Raw genomic sequence first — 17,676 nt, 5'->3', positions numbered from 1 at the left:
GTAGAAGAGAACTAGTTCTTCCATATTCCAAGTCGAAATGGCTTGTCTGAACATCTAAACATTGAATTGTTCTTTTTGCAGACGCCGCATAACTATTTGCAATCTGAGCCCTAGTCCTGTGCTGCTTGCGTCTGATGATTCCCAAAACGTTTTGGACAATAATCCCTGCTTTACTTACATGTATGGTTGGCTTTCACAACTTGTGACCCACTAAACAAACACAGCTCACTATCCATATATTGTGCCCTGTTGTGAGCTTGACAGACACACTGTTTTTGTAGTTCTGGGAAAGCAGCAAAAATAGGGGTGGGTGGGATATCAAGCCACTGGGAGCTGTCAAATACGGTTGGTAAGCTATGTTTACTTTGATGGGTCACAAGTTGTGCAGACTTTGTGCCGTTGAGTTTTCCCAGTTTTCTTCCCAGTATCAGTCCTCAATTCCATTGCAAGTTAAACTCAAGGAGTTTGAATATCAGTTTGTGATGCAAAATGGGGAGGGTACTGTTTCAAGGGTAAAGCCCAGGTAGTCACTCTGGTCTCATTCCACATGTCTCTGGACTGAAGCAGTAGTCACATACTTCCTAACTCCATGGAGTGGTATAATGTATTGTAAGTTGCACACTTCTTTGATTTTATGGACTCAGTATTAAGAAGAAAAGCATATTGACATGTAACTCTGAGAAAGTTAGAATAAAGCCCACTGGGAGTATTTGTTTAAATAAAAGAACCTGAACTAATCTTGAACACTTTGAAAGTAACTAGAAAAAACAACAACAGATCAGTTGGCATTTACTTTGTCTTCTCTGTCGGTGCTTTCACTGGTTTTCTATCATCACATACGATATAGTGTTAGTTCCTTTGCCTTAAAGTACAGACTGCTCCAAAGTCTGAAATGCGGTATTGTACAGTAGAGAAAGCCAAAATACTTTCTTTTTGCAGAAAATATATTGCTGCTTTTCAGTGGAATATATTTTAAATGGGTAATTATTGGGACACAGCTATGTTCAGAGCTTTCCTTGGAATATTCTTGGTCTTTTGGGGGCCTTCCAGTGCAGTGACCAACAACTTTATCCTCTCAAACACCTCATTATGAACTGTACCCCAGCATAATAGTCTATTCTGTTACAAACTGAAGAAAAATGGTGTGTTTCTCTTGTTCCCTAATAGAAATTGAAGTTGGAGCCACTGCCTCATTCTGCCTTTCAGGTCAGTCTGTTGATTTGAACCAAACAATGAACTGTTAAAAGATGTCACTTCATCTGCTTCTAGTACAAAAAGACAATAGTTGTTAAAGATCTTCTATAAAAATTTGCTTACTGGCACAGTGGATGGCATTTTCAAGAGACAGCTGGCCTTTGTGTTTAACAGCAAAGTTCAAACATTTTTTGCCAATCAAATTCTGCTTTCTGATAAACTGATGTGGTTTCTACTGAGGTCTTTTGGAGTTGCAATCCTATGATAGAAAGAATAGTTGATTTATGGTAAAAAGCATTCTTTTAAAACTTTTTTTAAAAAATTGTTTGACAAAAGGTTGGCATTTCTTGTATCTTTCTAGTTACATTTTTGTTTTGTTTTTAAAGGAGAAATAATAAACTGTGACCAGTCTGATAAAATACTATTCTTGAAAATCATATCCATTACGGTTTTATTTCCTTCCACTGTTTAAAAGCTAGTTTTTCTTTTGGTTTTTGGTGGGGGGTTTTAATGCAAAAGAACATTTTAAATCTGAATTCTTTCTTAGAAATAGAAGTTGAAGTTTCCAGATGTTTTTTAAAGGTGAACCCCACACAGAGCATGTTTCGTTGATTCAACCTGATGCATATGAGACCATGGCTAGGTCTGCTATAATTGAGAATGGGTGCAATTGGACTTAAGCTATGCAGAAGCACTCTTGGCCACAGCTACCAACTGGGCATCCAGAAGCAAACCTGAGTTCATAAGAACTCCTAGACAGTGCCCCTGATTTTTCAGGGAGGCATGCACACTGGCTAAATGAGGTGCCATCAGCCCTGCATCTGAAGTTCTACTGAGCAAAAGCACCCCTGCTTAGTCTAGATTATAAACTATTGGTTTATAGCAGTATTGAAGTGCACTGATAACTGCTGGGGCACAATACACGTTCCATATACCATTTTCATAATGATTTCATGCTTTTTATTCCACATTTGTAATGATTTGGCAAAAGGTGTAGATCTCGCCTAAATGAGCCCACCTGGTCCTATTGGGGAATGGGGACAGAATAGTATGAAAATTGTGCGAAGTAGACAGCTAACATAAGTGACCTGTGCTGTTGCAATTTCAGCCAGAGTGAAAATAGCAGAACATAAAGTGACTTCAAAAGTGTACTTGGAACTATTTATATTTAAGACCAAGCATATTTAAAGTCAGAGGACTCTTCAGGGGCAATTAAATCAATTTCATCAAGGGAGAGCTAAGATAATCTTGCATGCTCTCTGGTAAAGACCTTGGCACTTTTCAAGTACACTTTTGAAGTCTCCTTTTCCCTTTGCTCCTGCATAGATTAAACCTAACCAACATGGTAGAAGGGTCTCCATGTGCTGAAGCAGTGATACTTGCTCTTCAGCCAGATGTGAGATGTGGTTGGAACACTGCCAAAACTGTCTCATCCCAAATGTAATATATGCTGTCACCTGCCAAGAATGCCCTTCTGTAGGACAAACAGGTCATTCCGTATGCAAAAGAAGAAATATACATAAATCTGGCAATAGAAAAATGGCAACATTCCAAAACGAAAGGGAGAATGTGACTGACCTGAATCTTGCCAATCTTCAACAAAGGAATTCAAAAGGGAGATTCAAGCATGAAATTGCTGAACTAGAACGTCTCAGAAAGTTTTATTGTTTAGATTGGATCCAGATTTAGGCACAATCAAATGGGCTGCTGGAAGTAGTTTTTCCTGCCCTCCTACCCAGAGCAGACCCCAGAAAATGCTACACAGAGGGTCCCTGCTGTGAACTGGATGAGCTGTGGTGTTCAGGGAAGATGGGATCACCCAAAATTGGGCAGAGACACTTTCTGCCAATGGAGAAAGTGTCTCTGCCAACCATATTAATTTAGATCTAAAATAGACAGTGGTTTTCTCTCCCGCTATAGATGCTAATTAGCATAGCCAAATAGAATGATTGTGTTATCACCTCTTTTGGATGTTGCGAATTGTCACTCTGGTTATTGACTATACTTTTAGGCCCTGTTCAGACGACACGCTAAGGCACCATGGATTGCTCAAAAACATGACCCACAGTATCTTAGCGTCATGTGGGGAAAAGAATTCCCTCCCCACAGTGGGCAAATGACCTATGCCCTCTATCGATCTTTTGCAAGATGGTTAGCGGATGTCCATGGTCTGTATCATCTGGAAGAAACCCCATGGTTATTTCCATCGTGTTTGGCAAAATAATAATAATTAAAAAATACCAGTGACCATAGAGTCCACCAGCAAGAGCAACTGCCACTTCCCATGACACTGTTGCTGCCACAGACATTTTTCTACAGTTCGTGGCCATTTCCCTTCCATTTTCTGAAGAGAGCAGCTGCTGGCATGGAGGACATAGAATGTGTGGTTAAACCATGCAGAGGTACGTAATCTAACTGCAGAGGGGTGGGTAGGGGAACCACACGGTGCATTGTGGTGTGATTCCTAATCATGAGGCAGGCCCCTTTGTAATGGGAAGCATCCTGCTCCACACCATGTGGTTCTCCTGCCTACCTGCCTTTGCTCCTGCAGAGATTAAGGAGAGCAAGTTCATACTTTTTATACTCACACCTTCTGTAGGAGCTATATGTAGAAACTGGACTTCACAATTTAATTTCACAAAAAAGAAGCTCATCATCATCATCATCATCACCATCAGCTGCATTTAAAACAGTTATCAGTGGAGAATTCCGATTATACTCTTTTTGGAGATTAAGGGCTAAGAATTGGAGGTACCTCATTGCAATGGTTCCGCTTCTACTTGGATGGTCGATTCCAGAAGGTGGTGCTGGGGGATTATTACTCTGTGCATCTAGGCCATGGGATTCCACAGGGCTCTATTTAATCCCCTATGTTGTTAACATTTACATGAAACCGCTGAGAGAGGTTATTCAGAGATATGAGTTGAGGTGTCATCAATATGCATGACACCCAACTCTTCTTCTTCTTTTCATCAAACCCAGGTGAGGCAGTGGCTGTTCTGAATCAGTGGCTGAGCTTGGTAATGGACTAGATGAGGGCTAACAAACTGAGACTCAATCCAGAGAAGACGGAGGTAGTTTTTGTGGGTAGTTCATCTGTCCAGCTAGGTGATATTTGTCCTGTTCTGGAGGGGTTACACTCTGCCTAAATGAGTGGGTTCATAGTTTGGGGGTGCTCCTGGATCCAGAACTGTCACTTGAGGCACAGGTGAACTCAGTGGCAAGGACCACCTTTTATCAGCTTAGGCTGATGTACCAACTGTGCCCTTATGTGGACAGAGATAGCCCAGGTTCAGTTATCCACACTCTGATAACCTCTCACCTGGATTACTGCAATGCATTATATAGTACGTGGGGCTGCCTTTGAAAACGGTCTGGAAACTTCAGCTGTTACAAAACAGGGCAACCAGACTGTTAACAGGAACTGACCAATTCAAAGTGCTGGCATTAACATTCAAAGCCCTAAGTGGCTTGGGGCCAAGGTTATCTGACGGAATGCCTCCTCCCATATGTGCCTGCCTGGACACTAAGATCATCCCCAGGGGCCCTTCTCTGTGAGCCCCTGCCAAAGGAAGTGAGCCAGGAGGAAGGCTTTCTCTGCTGTGGCACCCCAACTGTGGAATGAGCTCCATAGAGAGGTTCGCCTGGCATCTATGTTATACTCTTTTCAATGCCAGGTGGAGACCTTCTTATTCTCCCAGTATTTTAACAGTTTATCATATTCGTCATTTAACTTTGCTGTTTTAAAATCTGTATTTTAAATCTCTCCCTTGCTGCTTGGTTTTACCCTGGTTGTGCTTTTATATAGTATTTTTGTTGTGCTTTTATATTGTTGTTTGTTTTATACTTTGATTCGTGTCTGATGGTTTTAACTTTTGTGAACTGCCCAGAGAGCTTCAGCTGTTGGGCAGTATAGAAATAAATAAATAAATAATCATATGTTCATTTAGACAGAAAAAAATTCCTACAATTTGTGGGACATTTTTCTGTCTAAACATGCATTGGATTGCACCCCAAAGAACTTAGACCTCTTTGCTGTATGGCTTCTAAGTGTGTATGCAGCCCGTCCAGCTGCAGTCCCTCTCATACCTCAAGCAATAGTATTTTGGAGGATCCAAAATAGCTGGCTTCTTAGAGAGTGCTGCTGGAAGGAGGCAGCAGGGGAAATGGAGCCTTTCTGAAGTTTGCATAGCTAGGTAAACTGTCCCTCTGCTCTGATCAGAGTGCAAGGTAAGGCAACGTAGCGTATTTTAGGGAATAGCATGCAACATTATTGTGTATAATTTTATTCAGGATGAAGAAGTTTGTTTGGTAGCATCAGAAAAGCAAAGATATGCCATGAACATGTTTTATTGAGATACTACTGAAAGTTTGTTCTACTGATATTGTCTCTAAAGACAACAGCTGTTATATCTATTATTCAGTGGTTTGTTTCCTAATGCCATTCCTATGAGTTGCATACCACATGTGCTCAACCTCATTTTGGAAATAAGTGCAAAGGATTTGAAGACTTAGTTCAACTGCTGTAGTATCTTGCACATTCAGGGATGTTAATAGTTTTGCAATTTCAAAGAAAGATTTGCATGCAGAAATACTTGTATCTGACACACCAATCTTGTGTGTTCATTGTTTTTACATGCACTATAGCATCATGAATGTGAAATAAAGAAACACTGCAAAGTAAACTACCAAGAAAAAAGTATGGTCCTTCTGTCTTTACCAATAACTGCACAAATCAAAGAGCTTGGAAACCGCAGATTTACTACTATAAAATCATTAAGACTTAGTTAGTTATAATGTAACTGCTATTTGGGATTTGAGATCATTATTGACTACATTATGCTAGGTACTTTATAGAGCAGATGTTTAGTTAGTTATTTAAATATTTTCCACCTGATTTTCCATCCAAAAATAGCTTTCAAGGCAGCTAACAGTCATAGGTATACAAATACATTAATAACACAACAGCCAATAAAATCAATAAAACAGCAGAGTGGGATAAAATAGCAGCAGTAGTAATGACCAAAGACAATTAGCAGAAGCCCACGTTCTTTACTTCTCACCCCAATCAAAAGACCTGACAGAACATTAATGTTATCACTAAGATACCTGAAAGCAAACAGGGGAGGGAGCCTACTGAACCTCCACAGGCAAAGACTTCAAAAGCTGGAGTGCCACCACCAAAAAGGACCTCTCATACTCAACCCAGTAGATTAGGGCTACTGTTTGGGTTATTAAAATACATACAGCTTCACATAGGAGGCAGCAGCCCTTTCAATATCCTAATTCAAAACCTTTAAGGCTTCAGAGATCAAAATTATTGCTTTGAATTGGGCTTAGAAATCTGGAACAAGTGAAGATTGTAAATCAGTGTTATATTATTCAAGAAAGTGTTTCTATCAACATTCTTGCTGTCACAGTCGACACTAATAGAACTTTCCAAGCACTTCTCAAAGGCAATGACATTTAGAGCATCCAGCCATAATCTGATCTGGATATAACCAAGGCAGGTGTAACAGTAGACAGATCTGTCTTCTCCAAAGTAGGGAACAGCTCATGCCTCACCCTAAACTGTGAGAGATGACTTCTGGTTTCACACCAGAGAACATACTCTCTGCATTGGTGAGAGGGTGATTACTTTTCTCAGTCTGCAGATTATATTTTGCACAAGAATGAATAAATTTATCTCTAGGGAAAGTTCTATCGAGAATGAGATATGATTCAAATTGGACATCACTAAGAAATAGCTCCTACTATCCATGCTAAGAATGAATAGTTTCTGCAGTTCCATTTCTTTATTCTTTCGTGGCTTAGCACTGTTCATTGTTCTTCTCTGTCTGCCAACTTCATCCAGAGAGTTTAAATTATTTTTCTATAATATATCGTTTTCTTCCATTCAGTTGCCTTAATGGTTTCTTTCCAAGTAATCTATGCGCACAAATGGTAACACATTATTGAAACAGCATTATTTTCATTCTGCAAGTATGCAAAGCATGGGAACTCCAGATATATGCAGATGTATTCCCAATAGTCAAGTCACCACCCTGGTCAGGCAACCTACAGTGTCACCTAAAATTGGCCAATTGGCCCAGGAACAAATATCCTCAAATCCTGAAGGATCACCTCTAGATAGACCAGGGGAGGGCAACCAAAATTGGGGCTGGGGGAGCAGAGTACTCCACCGACTGTCCTTCATGGGCCAAATTATGCCAAAGTTGGGGTGTTGTTGTGCCTCCATTTGGGATAGTGGAGGAAGGCTGAATAGCTGACCCTGAGAGAGTTTGGGGAGGGGCCCATCACAGGAGATAGCTGCAGTCCAATGCAGCTTGCCTCACTCAGGCATCAGTAGTAGCACAATATAAGGAAAGCCTTAGATGCTGGGTGTTTGCTGGAATAAATACTCGTTTCTGTCCTAGTTGTATACCTGCCAGCTCCTTGAGCTTCTTTGGACTATATCTGCCCCTGGAAAGACCTCGACTATTCTTCTGTGCATTCCTGAAACCAGTTTTGTTTACCTTGGCTCCAATGGATACTTTTGGCATACCAACCATGGACTGTTTATTGACGATTCTAGCTACTGCTTATCTTGCAACTCCTGTGATTTATGACAGCTGGCAGCACCCCTGATATCATTTGGTCCCCAGCAAGCATATCAGGAGGTGTATCCAATGCATCCAGCAGGAAGTGGCTTTGCTACACACAGGTGTTTTCCCATCAGAGAAGATCCATGCACTGCAAAGCCACTTCACCTGCCCTGCACCTTCTCCCATTGTGGAGAGGATGCAGGCTAGGTAAAGCTTTAGGTCCCCAGTGGGGATGTTAGGAAGATGATCTCTCTCTCTCTCTCTCTCTCTCTCTCTCTCTCTCTCTCTCTCTCTCTCACACACACACACACACACACACACACACACTGCTGTTTATGGACAATATCTATTTCAGTGGTGCTGCACAAACATGCTGGGAGCTCAGCCACCTGCCTGAGATAAGAGACCTTCACTTTGTGTGCATAGTTGCAATATTTGGGCATGGACCTTTGTGTGTCATATAGAGATTCAGGGAGAGCAATGCTTTGTAGTGGGAGTAAGTAGCATAACTGTTAAGGATTGTTGGTTTTTAAGGTCAATGATTTCCCCTTCCTGTGGCCAAGCTGAGAAGGGCATTTTGGTGAGGGTTTGCTGAATCAAGAACCAGGAGCCACATCTTCCATCTAGCCAGCTGCCCTGTGACTAACCAGGAAATGACCTTTTCCCCCCTATCTAGTGAAACAGGTAAAATTTATCCAGTCTAACTTTATTCAGTCTCCTTCCCTTTCCTGATATTGATCTGAACCTTTCTGTTCTGCCCCTTTCATAGCCAACTCTGTGCCAATAGAACTTGAGTGTTCCGCATTGCACTTACACCTCCAGTGACTGCCTCACCATTCTCCTAGTGCCCTCCCACTCCTTAATTGGCAAAACATAACTCCCTGACTCCATCTTTTCTTGCTATATCATTACTATTAGAGATCATAAGCAAATAGTGGGAGAGGGCTTTCTCTGTTGTGGCATCCTGGCTGTGGAATGCCCTCCCCTTGGAGGCCCAACCGGCGCCAACGCTGATTTTATTCTGGTGCCAAGTTGGCTTTTTCACAAAGCCTTTGGTGGCTAATATTCACCAAGCCTATACATAATTTTAATTGTTTAAATTGGTTTTACTATTTTTAAATTTTGTACTGGCTTTAGCTTATTAATGGTTTAATTTGTTTTTAGCTGTGTATATTTATTGTTTTATATTGGTTATATGATTTTATCTATATGCCACCCTGAGATCCTTGTGATATAGGATGGGATACAAATGCCTTAATAAAAAAATAAAAAAAATTAGTCTGCAGGTCCATCGCTAGGGGTGGTATATATTTTCTGTAAATACTTGTAGTACAATTTAAAAAATGATTATTTTTCAACCTTAAGATTTGTCAGTGTCCTTGAGTTGATTTCCCCCACTTTGTCCAAGTTTTGCATGCAGCAGATGCAACACCTCTGCCAGAGATCCTAAGGCTCATCTACACCAAGCGGTATATTGCACTATGAAAGCGGTATATAAAAGGCAGGAGCCACACCAAGCAGGATATAGCACTATGAAAGTGGTATATGGTATGTGTCAATGGGACCCAACAGTTGTCAGTGCACTTCAATACCGCTATGAAGCAGTAGTGTGGCTCCTGCCTTTTATATACCGCTTTCATGCTGCTTTCGTAGTGCAATATCCTGCTTGGTGTAGGCCTGTTTTCCATGTTGTTTAAGTACACATGAACAGATAAATGTTTACATACACATTTATTTATTTATTTATTATTGCATTTCTATACCGCCCAATAGCCGGAGCTATACATGTGAGTGAGGACATGCACTAACAAGTTGATCCAAAGAGCTCTTATTTTCTTCCCCAAAAATCTCTTGATTCCTCTGAAGTGCATTTTGCAAGGAAATTAAAGGGAGCACCCTGGCACCTTTGCTTTGTGATGCCGTGGAATAGCTTGACATTGGCTTTTGCTTTCCCTAACAAATGAACAGCATTGTAAGCTTGGACATTTTATCCCCCAAACTATCACTTCAGGGTTCAAAGTTTGCCAATTCCAGAAAATTCACAGGCTATGAAATGTTTCAGGAAACCTATGCTGATTCAGAGTACATGTCTAAGGAGGGCTAGCAGTACAGCTCTCTCCTGATACATGATTGGACATAGGTAAGGACAGTAATGGTTTTTAATACCAGGATTGATACTACAACCAGGCAATTAAAATATAATGGCCAGTCTTCCTGGATATTTAAATGAATAAGCCATCCATTTTTGTTCAGTAGTGTAAGTACTACAAAGATCCTTTTTCCAAAGTCAAAATGGTTTTTAAAAATTACGCTAAAATAAGTGAAATGTAAAGCCTCAGAACAAGGAAACAGTTTTCTTATGCGCTGCAAATGTTGTGCCCCTTTCTTAAACAGTACCTACTTGTGTTTATTCCTATATTGTTACAATGTAGTGCATTTTTTAAACTTGTGGAATCTTGTCAGGTAAAAAGATCACAGCCACTCCAAAGTAATTAGATTTAAGGCTAATATATTAACCTTACCGGGGCTTAATATGATTAAAAAAAGAACATGGTAATGCTGAAAAATCCCTGTTTCTATGCACAGAATACCAACCATCAATGTTTCAATTTACATTGCAGACAGAAAGTCAATAATCTAATTATAAAATGCACTAGAATTGGGGAGAGAGATATTCTGGAATATTTCCATTATTTGATTGACATACTGGAGGGGAGGTGTACCTTTACATAGCTCACATATTTACATATTTGCTTCATTAACGACACTACTTCTGATTCTCACTCTATCCCCTTTATGTGTTTATCTTATTTATTTACTACATTTCTAATCTGCCCAATAACTAATGTTCTCTAATTTATCAGTGTGTAGAGGAGAGTTTAACCTTGAAAACAAGTGAAATGGTGAAATATAGTCCTGGATAAAATATCAAAATGATTAACTTTCTGTTGACTTGTTATCCAAAAATCAGGCATTGTTATAGCAATGTGTTATATATTCTTGTAGCACTTTCCAAGACCACATTTCAATGCCATGTAAAAGTCTATAGTAAAAAGGGTGCTTACTATTTTACCTGACGTTTATTTCCAAGTTCTTCTACAATTTCCCCCATTGTATGCTGCTATGTGCTTGGGGTTAGTCTAAATTACCTTCCAGGGTCCCTTGCAACCCAGTGCCTCTGATTATAAAGAGCTCTGAGAACACACACACACCAACTCTGTAACTCCCGAGCTAGTAACTTTTGTTCTACTAAGCCAAGTGGGGAGGCCTGTGGTGTAGCAGGAAGTCAGGCTGGTGGAGAGAGCTGATTTTGGCTCTCTGCAGAAAATCCCTAGACAGTTGGGAGAGAGCAGAGATCTGTTGACCCAGTAACATTGTGGACCTCATCTTGAACTCAGTGTAAATAAACCTTATATGAAAAAAAATACCACAAGCCTCCAGTGTCTTCCTTTCAGGAAACTTACTCAAAGTGCTGGAGCCCCTGAAACTTCTCACCTTTCAGAAGTAGGGTACACTTCACAGGGTGAGGGAGTGGGAAAAGGGTAATTTTCTTTGGTCTGCAGAAAGCTTTTGATCCACTAGAGGAGTCTTGCTTGTAGAAGTAGGGAAGCAATTTTTACAGATTTTCCTCTCCAGCCTTCACCCTTTTCTTGGTAGCCCAGTCCTCCAGAGGGAAGGTATAATTGGCAAAAGTCACCAGCCCCTCCTTGTGCTGGCGGAAGTATTCCCGGAGTAGAATTCTGCTTAGAGAATATCCGCACTGGTGGGGGGAAATCATGGCTCCAAGCCATAATTATGTTTATTATTCTTACTCTTATTTATTATAATGTGCCTAAATTTTTCTAAGTGTTTTGCAGTGATTTTTATAATTGAGTATTTATTTCTAAATTGTTCTAAGTTTATCTTATAATTGAGTAGATATGACATGAAGGGAATTGTGGGTGGGTGGGACCATGGCGAATAGGCAAAGGTGGGTAGCTTAATATTTATTACGTTATATTTTTAATCTCTCAATAACAAACATTCTCTGGGCAGATTACAAACAGTTAAAATTATTTAAAAAATGCAACTATTTAAACGAGTAAAATATGATAAAAACAACAAACTGCATTGGAATACCAACCATAAAAAATACAGAACAACAATAGGCCTCTAAAATGCTTGGGAGACGAGAAAAGCCTTTGCCTAGCACTGACAAGATGACAATGTAGGCACCAGGCAATCTTCTTTGGGAAGCTTATTCCATAAGTTGGGTGCCACAACTGAGAAGGCCCTTTCTCTTGTAGCCACCTGTCTTGCTTCCTTTGGTGGGAACACCTGAAGGAGGTTCTTTGAAGATGTCCTAAGGGATGACTTAAGGTACATATGAGAGGAGACATTCCTTTAGATATTCTGGCCCCAAGCCATTTGGGCTTTAAAATTCAACACTAACACTTTGAATTCTGCTTGGAAACAGACTGGAAGCCAGTACAGCTGACAGAGTGTTGGTGTCACATGATCAGATAGACCAGTCCCAGTTGGTAAGCTAGCAGCACTATTTTGAACTAAATTGATTTCTGAACAACACACATCACATTGTAGTAATATGACTGGAATGTTAACAGGATGGATAACTGTTGCCAGGCTGTCTCTGCCCAGATAGGGTCACAGCTGGTATATCATCCTAAACTGATACAGGGTGATCCTGGGCCTCAAGTGACAATGATGGATCCAGGACCACCCCTATGCTACACATGTGATCTTTCAGGGGGAATGCAACTCACTCAACAATAGGTTGGTTGGACAGCACTCAGCTTTGCAGACAAACCACCTGCTAACAGTACTTCTGTCTTGTCTGCATTGAGCTTCAGATTGTTGGCCCTTATCCAATCCATTACCCTACTCAGGCATCAATTTAGGACATCTACTGCCTTGCCTGAGTTAGACAAAAAGGAGAGGTAGAGCTGGGTATCACCAGCATATTAACATCTCTGCCTACATCCCCAAATAACCTCCCCCAGTGGCTTCATTTATATGTTAAATAGAGTGGGGAATAAAATTCAGCCATGTGGAACTTAACATAATTTCCATGGATTAGAACAATAATTCCCCAGCACCACGCCTGGAAATGACTAAGTAGGAATGGAACCACTGTAATCCCAATCCCAACCCAGTCACCCAGCACAGAAGGATACCATGGTCAGTGGTATCAAAAACTGCTGAGAGGTCAAAGACAACCAAGAGGGTCACACTTTCCCCATCTCTCAGCAAAGGTAATCCCAGAGCTACTGAGGCAGATAAATGTAAAATGACCACTCCCCAGTCCTTAAGTGTTAATTCAGGTGCTGTTGGTGCTCCAGGTCCTGTTCTTTCTAAATATTTTCTACATATCTTCTATGCTTCAAACAATTGCTGACAACACATTATTGTTTACTGTTTTACAAATGGGAAACTGATCCTGAAACAATGACTCATCCAAAGTCGCCGAGTAAATTAATTCGTACCTCTCATGTATGATGGACATTTAGCTAGAGAGTTCGCATTTTGAAATGGAAGGTGTTTAAGAGTCAAAGTAGAAAACGGAGAGTTAGTGAAGCTTTAACCTTGACCTTGTTTCAGTATAAAGATTGAAGTGTGTGGGGGGAAGGTTGCCTTTATAGTCCTAGTTTCTTTTGTTACGTTTCAAAGGATGTTAAAAACATTGTGTTAGAAACTATTAAAAGACACACCACACACACACACGTGTTCACTTTCTTTAGATATGTGTCTTTTTCCAAGGTAAGCACAAAATGTGGTGTTGAGCACAGTAAGTGAAAATAAACAAGAGGGGTCCTGTTTCCTTCAGTGAATAAAGTTCACAATTGCTTGGCTGTAATTTTATAAATGCTATAAGCTATCAAACAGTTTTGCTGACCACAGCTTGCTGGCTCGATTTATCACAACTGATAAAAGATCTGTGGTGTCAAACAAGAATTTAGCTACACAGAAAAGGGGAAAAGAATGGGTCATAATACAATAACATATTCTTGATGCTGTCCTTCCTTGCCAACAATTAATGGGGAAATTCATTTTATGAATCACTGTTTACAGAGTTACATCTGGAGAACTTTTCAACTTGAATTCTTTCCAAAGTGTCGGATTTATGTGCCAATCTCCCCACCCCCCTAAATATCTTACTTTTGTTCTTGATACAACTTTCTTTACTTATCGGCGGATGCAAATCATTATGCTTTATTTTACAGTCCTTTGGGTAGAAAAACTTTCTCAATAGTGACTGCAAAGTTCTTGATAATTAGATAACTGTAAAATATGTACAGGAAAAAGCATCACAAGTACTGACCTAGTCTCAGATAGCTATTCCTGAAGGTTGATGGGTGAAAATGTAATATATCTGATATTTTCATGCCAGACTGAAAGTAAGGCCCAATTTTAGTGAGATCCCAAGTGTGAGCAAAACAAAACTATGTGACATTCCACATGGCTGATAATTCATTCCAGCTGAGGCTTCAGTTATAGAATTGACATGCCAGAGCACCCACTTAGGTCATGGATTCAGGGCATGTTCACATAAGCAGAGTAAACTGGTTTAAATGCAACACTTGAGCCAGTTCACATGTCATGGTGCCAAATTGTAGGTTAACTGGGTTTTTTAACTCCTAAACAACTTGAAGTGTCTAGGTTTGGATGTGAAAAATGGAAACGGCTTTTATGTAGCACACATCTCTGTAAATTGTGAGTTAAATAACCCACAATGTCCTACCTTGATGTATGAACCAGGTCATTGTGTGCAATGCCACACAACTTTCCCTTGCACGCTCAGTGTCCTGTTCAAATGGGTTCATAGTAGAATACTGTCATTTAAAATTATACTAATTGTCCTGATCCAATGCCTGTTGAAATCATTAAGAAAAATGATTTCAGTAGAAATACAGTCAATTATATTATCCAGCTAACAATAATGTAATGATAATCAGCACATTGTAATGTAATTCGCTCTTCGTCATTCTAGCATAACCACTACGTTTTCATATTCAGGGTGAAATCAGATGTGGTGGCGTGACCCCAGCTGGGTCCTTCCAAATCTCTCTAAAGTGAGAGTGGGTGGGGGAGATTACAGCACATTGAAGGTGGGAGGACGTATTTCACTAATCATCCACCTATATTTCATTCCAGCTTTTTTTTTTCTTAACAGAGTTTATTCCAGTCTCGCTTGAAGAAAAAATAGCTGGGGGAGGCCATTTGTAGGTGGCAATGGCACAGTGTTCCCTTATTCCCACCTACGTACTTTATAGGGAGCTGGCAAATTTTATCCTGACCCAAAGGTTTTCCACTGTCATCTCTTGCTTGACCATCAGTCAATAGGCTCTTCCAGATGGAGGGTTCAGAGCACTACAAATCAAAACTCTAAAGTTCACATTTAGCCAGGCTCATCATGACTCAGCCCCATGCATTCCCAGAGGAGTTTAGACTACATCATCTCCTTAATCCCTTACTCATTGTCCGGTGTACACTCCCCTGATAAAAACCTCCATTCCCAGTATAGAAATGGTGGGGTGAGTGTCAATGCAATGAGCTTCTGGCTCTAAGAGGACAAATTCATTTCCTTGAATCCAAGGTTGGTGACCTGGAGAAACAGAAGTATGTAGACAAGACCTTTGGGAATGTGACAGGAGTGTCCCAATCCTAGGTGACAGCTGTTCTGCTGTCAAGGAGAAGGAGGGTCTCAGGGAAGGAGGACATTACTCTGAGGAAGAGAGAAATTATTCCTTACAAGGGACCCATTCTTTGGAGGACAAACAGATGTCTTCTCATGCTGAAGAAAAGCCTCCAAAGGGTGGGAGGCTCCTGGTAGTTGTCTGTCTGCCTAATGTAAAGGTTGCAGATATCATGCATCATCTAGATAGTGCTGGGGTGGTGTCAGCAGTTGTGGTGCACATCAGTGCCAGAAATGTAGTGAGAAATGTAGTGAGGTCCTGGAAACTCAATTTAAATTGCTAGTTGGAAGGTTGAAAATGACTTCCAAAGTAGCTTTCTCTGAAATGCTATGTGCTCCATGTTCAAGGCCAGTTAAATAGGCAAATCTGAAGGATCTCAATGCATGGATGAGACAGTGGTATAGGAAGAAGAGGTTTAGATTTGTTAGGCATGGAGGAATGCTTTCAGATAAGCCGAGCCTGTACAAAAAGGATGGAACCAGATGAGTGGTGCTGGTGCATAACATCAGAAAAGTGGCACAGCAGCTTTTAAACTTAATCCCGTGTGTGGTGGGGGAGCCAACAGGAGCTGGGGAGCTTTGAGTTCAAGTTGAATCATCTCTAGTTGATGAAGGTGAAAATGAGGATTAGGTGGGGGCAGGGGGAGGAGGACAGGCAGTGAGCATACAGTAAAGCACAATAGCCCGTCAAAGAAGCCAAGGGGCCATAGTGAAAAATGCAAACACCAGGGGTAATTCTATGCCAATGCTAGAAGCCACTAAGCCAAGATGGGAGAGTGGGAGTGGTTGGTTTAATAGAGATAATAGAAACCTGGTGGAATAGAGAGAACCAGTGGGATGATGTGGTCATATTACCTCTATAGAAGGACAGGAAAAGATGTACAGGAGGTGGTGTTACTCTGTATGTCAGAGAGCATATTGTCAAACAAGCTAGAATCATTAAGATAGGCAGGCTTCTCCACAGAATTGCTGCGGGTGAAAATACACCCCCCCCCCAAAGTAATTTAGTACTGGAGACATGTTGTCGATGAAAATGCTCATCGAGATGGTGAACGAAATCAAGGAGGCATCCAAAGGAGAAAATGCTGTAGGATTGGGTCACTTCAATTACTCTCACATAGATTGGAAAATGTTTGTTCTGGTCATGATAAGGGTAAAATGTATTGATACCCTAAAGTATTCTGCTCTAGAACAGTTGGTTACATAACCAACCACAGGGAAGGTGACCCTAGACTTAATCCTAAATGATGCCCATGATCTAGTGCATGATGTGAATGTTGTTTAGGTAATTGGAAATAGTAACCACAGTGTTATCAACTAATGTATATGTAAGTGGAGAATTCTCAAGGAGGTGCAGCACAATCACTTTTGGCTTCAGAAGAAGAAACTTCCCTAAAACAAGGACTGGGAAGAAATGTAAATATAATGTCAAGTGTGACAAATCTCTCTAGAATGCTTAGGGATTACCCAAAACCACGATAATAAAAGCTCAGCTAAAATGTATATCACAGGTCAAGAAAGGTAGCACAAAGTCAAAGAGGTCACCAGCATGGTTAGCAAGCAGGGTCAAGGAAGCTACTAGAAAAAAGAAGGCTTTCTTCAGAAAATAGAGGTCTTCTCTGAATGAGGAGAGCAAAAAGGAGCACCTGCTTACACAATGAAAATGTGAAGAGACAATAAGGGATGCCAAAAAAACAAAACAAAAAAGTTTTGAAAAGCATATTACTAATAATATTAAGACCAAGAATAATAATAATAATAAAAAACCCACATTTTTAAATGTGCAACATTTCCCTTGAGGTTTTTTTTTAAAGCAGAAACATGACCACAAGTGCAAGCTATAAGTTGGAGGGCTGCAGTTCACTCAAAGTGGTATTGACTACCAGAGAACAGAATTGATGAGGTAAAAGAAACTATCCATTACTTCACATTAGTCAAGTTCTCACACACAGACACGTGATGGGTGTAGATGTATTTTTTTTATAAATATGAATACATACTGTAGCTTCTGAGGTTACTTTAGAACTAGCTTACATGCACATATTTGTCACTTGATGCGTAAGTGAATAGGCTATCAAAGATTTGACACTATGGACAGAAGTTCCATATCTTAGCATCTCACATCTCTTGGAGCACAATGCTTTTCAACTATTCACTAGGGGTGTGCACAGACCCCCCGATCCGCTTCTCTTCCAGATCCACAAT

General features: G+C 40.4%; 1 protein-coding gene across 4 annotated transcripts in view; it reads left to right on the top strand.

Annotated features, from left to right (window-relative positions):
* Window positions 1-17,676, top strand: part of BBS9 (Bardet-Biedl syndrome 9) — a 315,221-nt gene that overhangs the window by 157,650 nt on the left and 139,895 nt on the right. For 3 of the 4 annotated variants that reach the window (XM_063129769.1, XM_063129775.1, XM_063129791.1), the window contains exon 21: window positions 1,168-1,206. The exons of the other annotated variant lie outside the window; for it this stretch is intronic. In XM_063129769.1, coding sequence (XP_062985839.1) covers window positions 1,168-1,206 — 39 coding nt within the window. The remainder of the gene's footprint in view (window positions 1-1,167; window positions 1,207-17,676) is intronic. 4 annotated transcript variants of the gene reach the window in all.

The sequence above is a fragment of the Elgaria multicarinata genome, chromosome 1 (assembly GCF_023053635.1).
Source record: "Elgaria multicarinata webbii isolate HBS135686 ecotype San Diego chromosome 1, rElgMul1.1.pri, whole genome shotgun sequence".
NCBI classification, from domain to species: domain Eukaryota; kingdom Metazoa; phylum Chordata; class Lepidosauria; order Squamata; family Anguidae; genus Elgaria; species Elgaria multicarinata.
The sequence above is the reverse complement of the archived record's forward strand: the minus strand, read 5'-3'. Positions and strand labels throughout refer to the sequence as shown.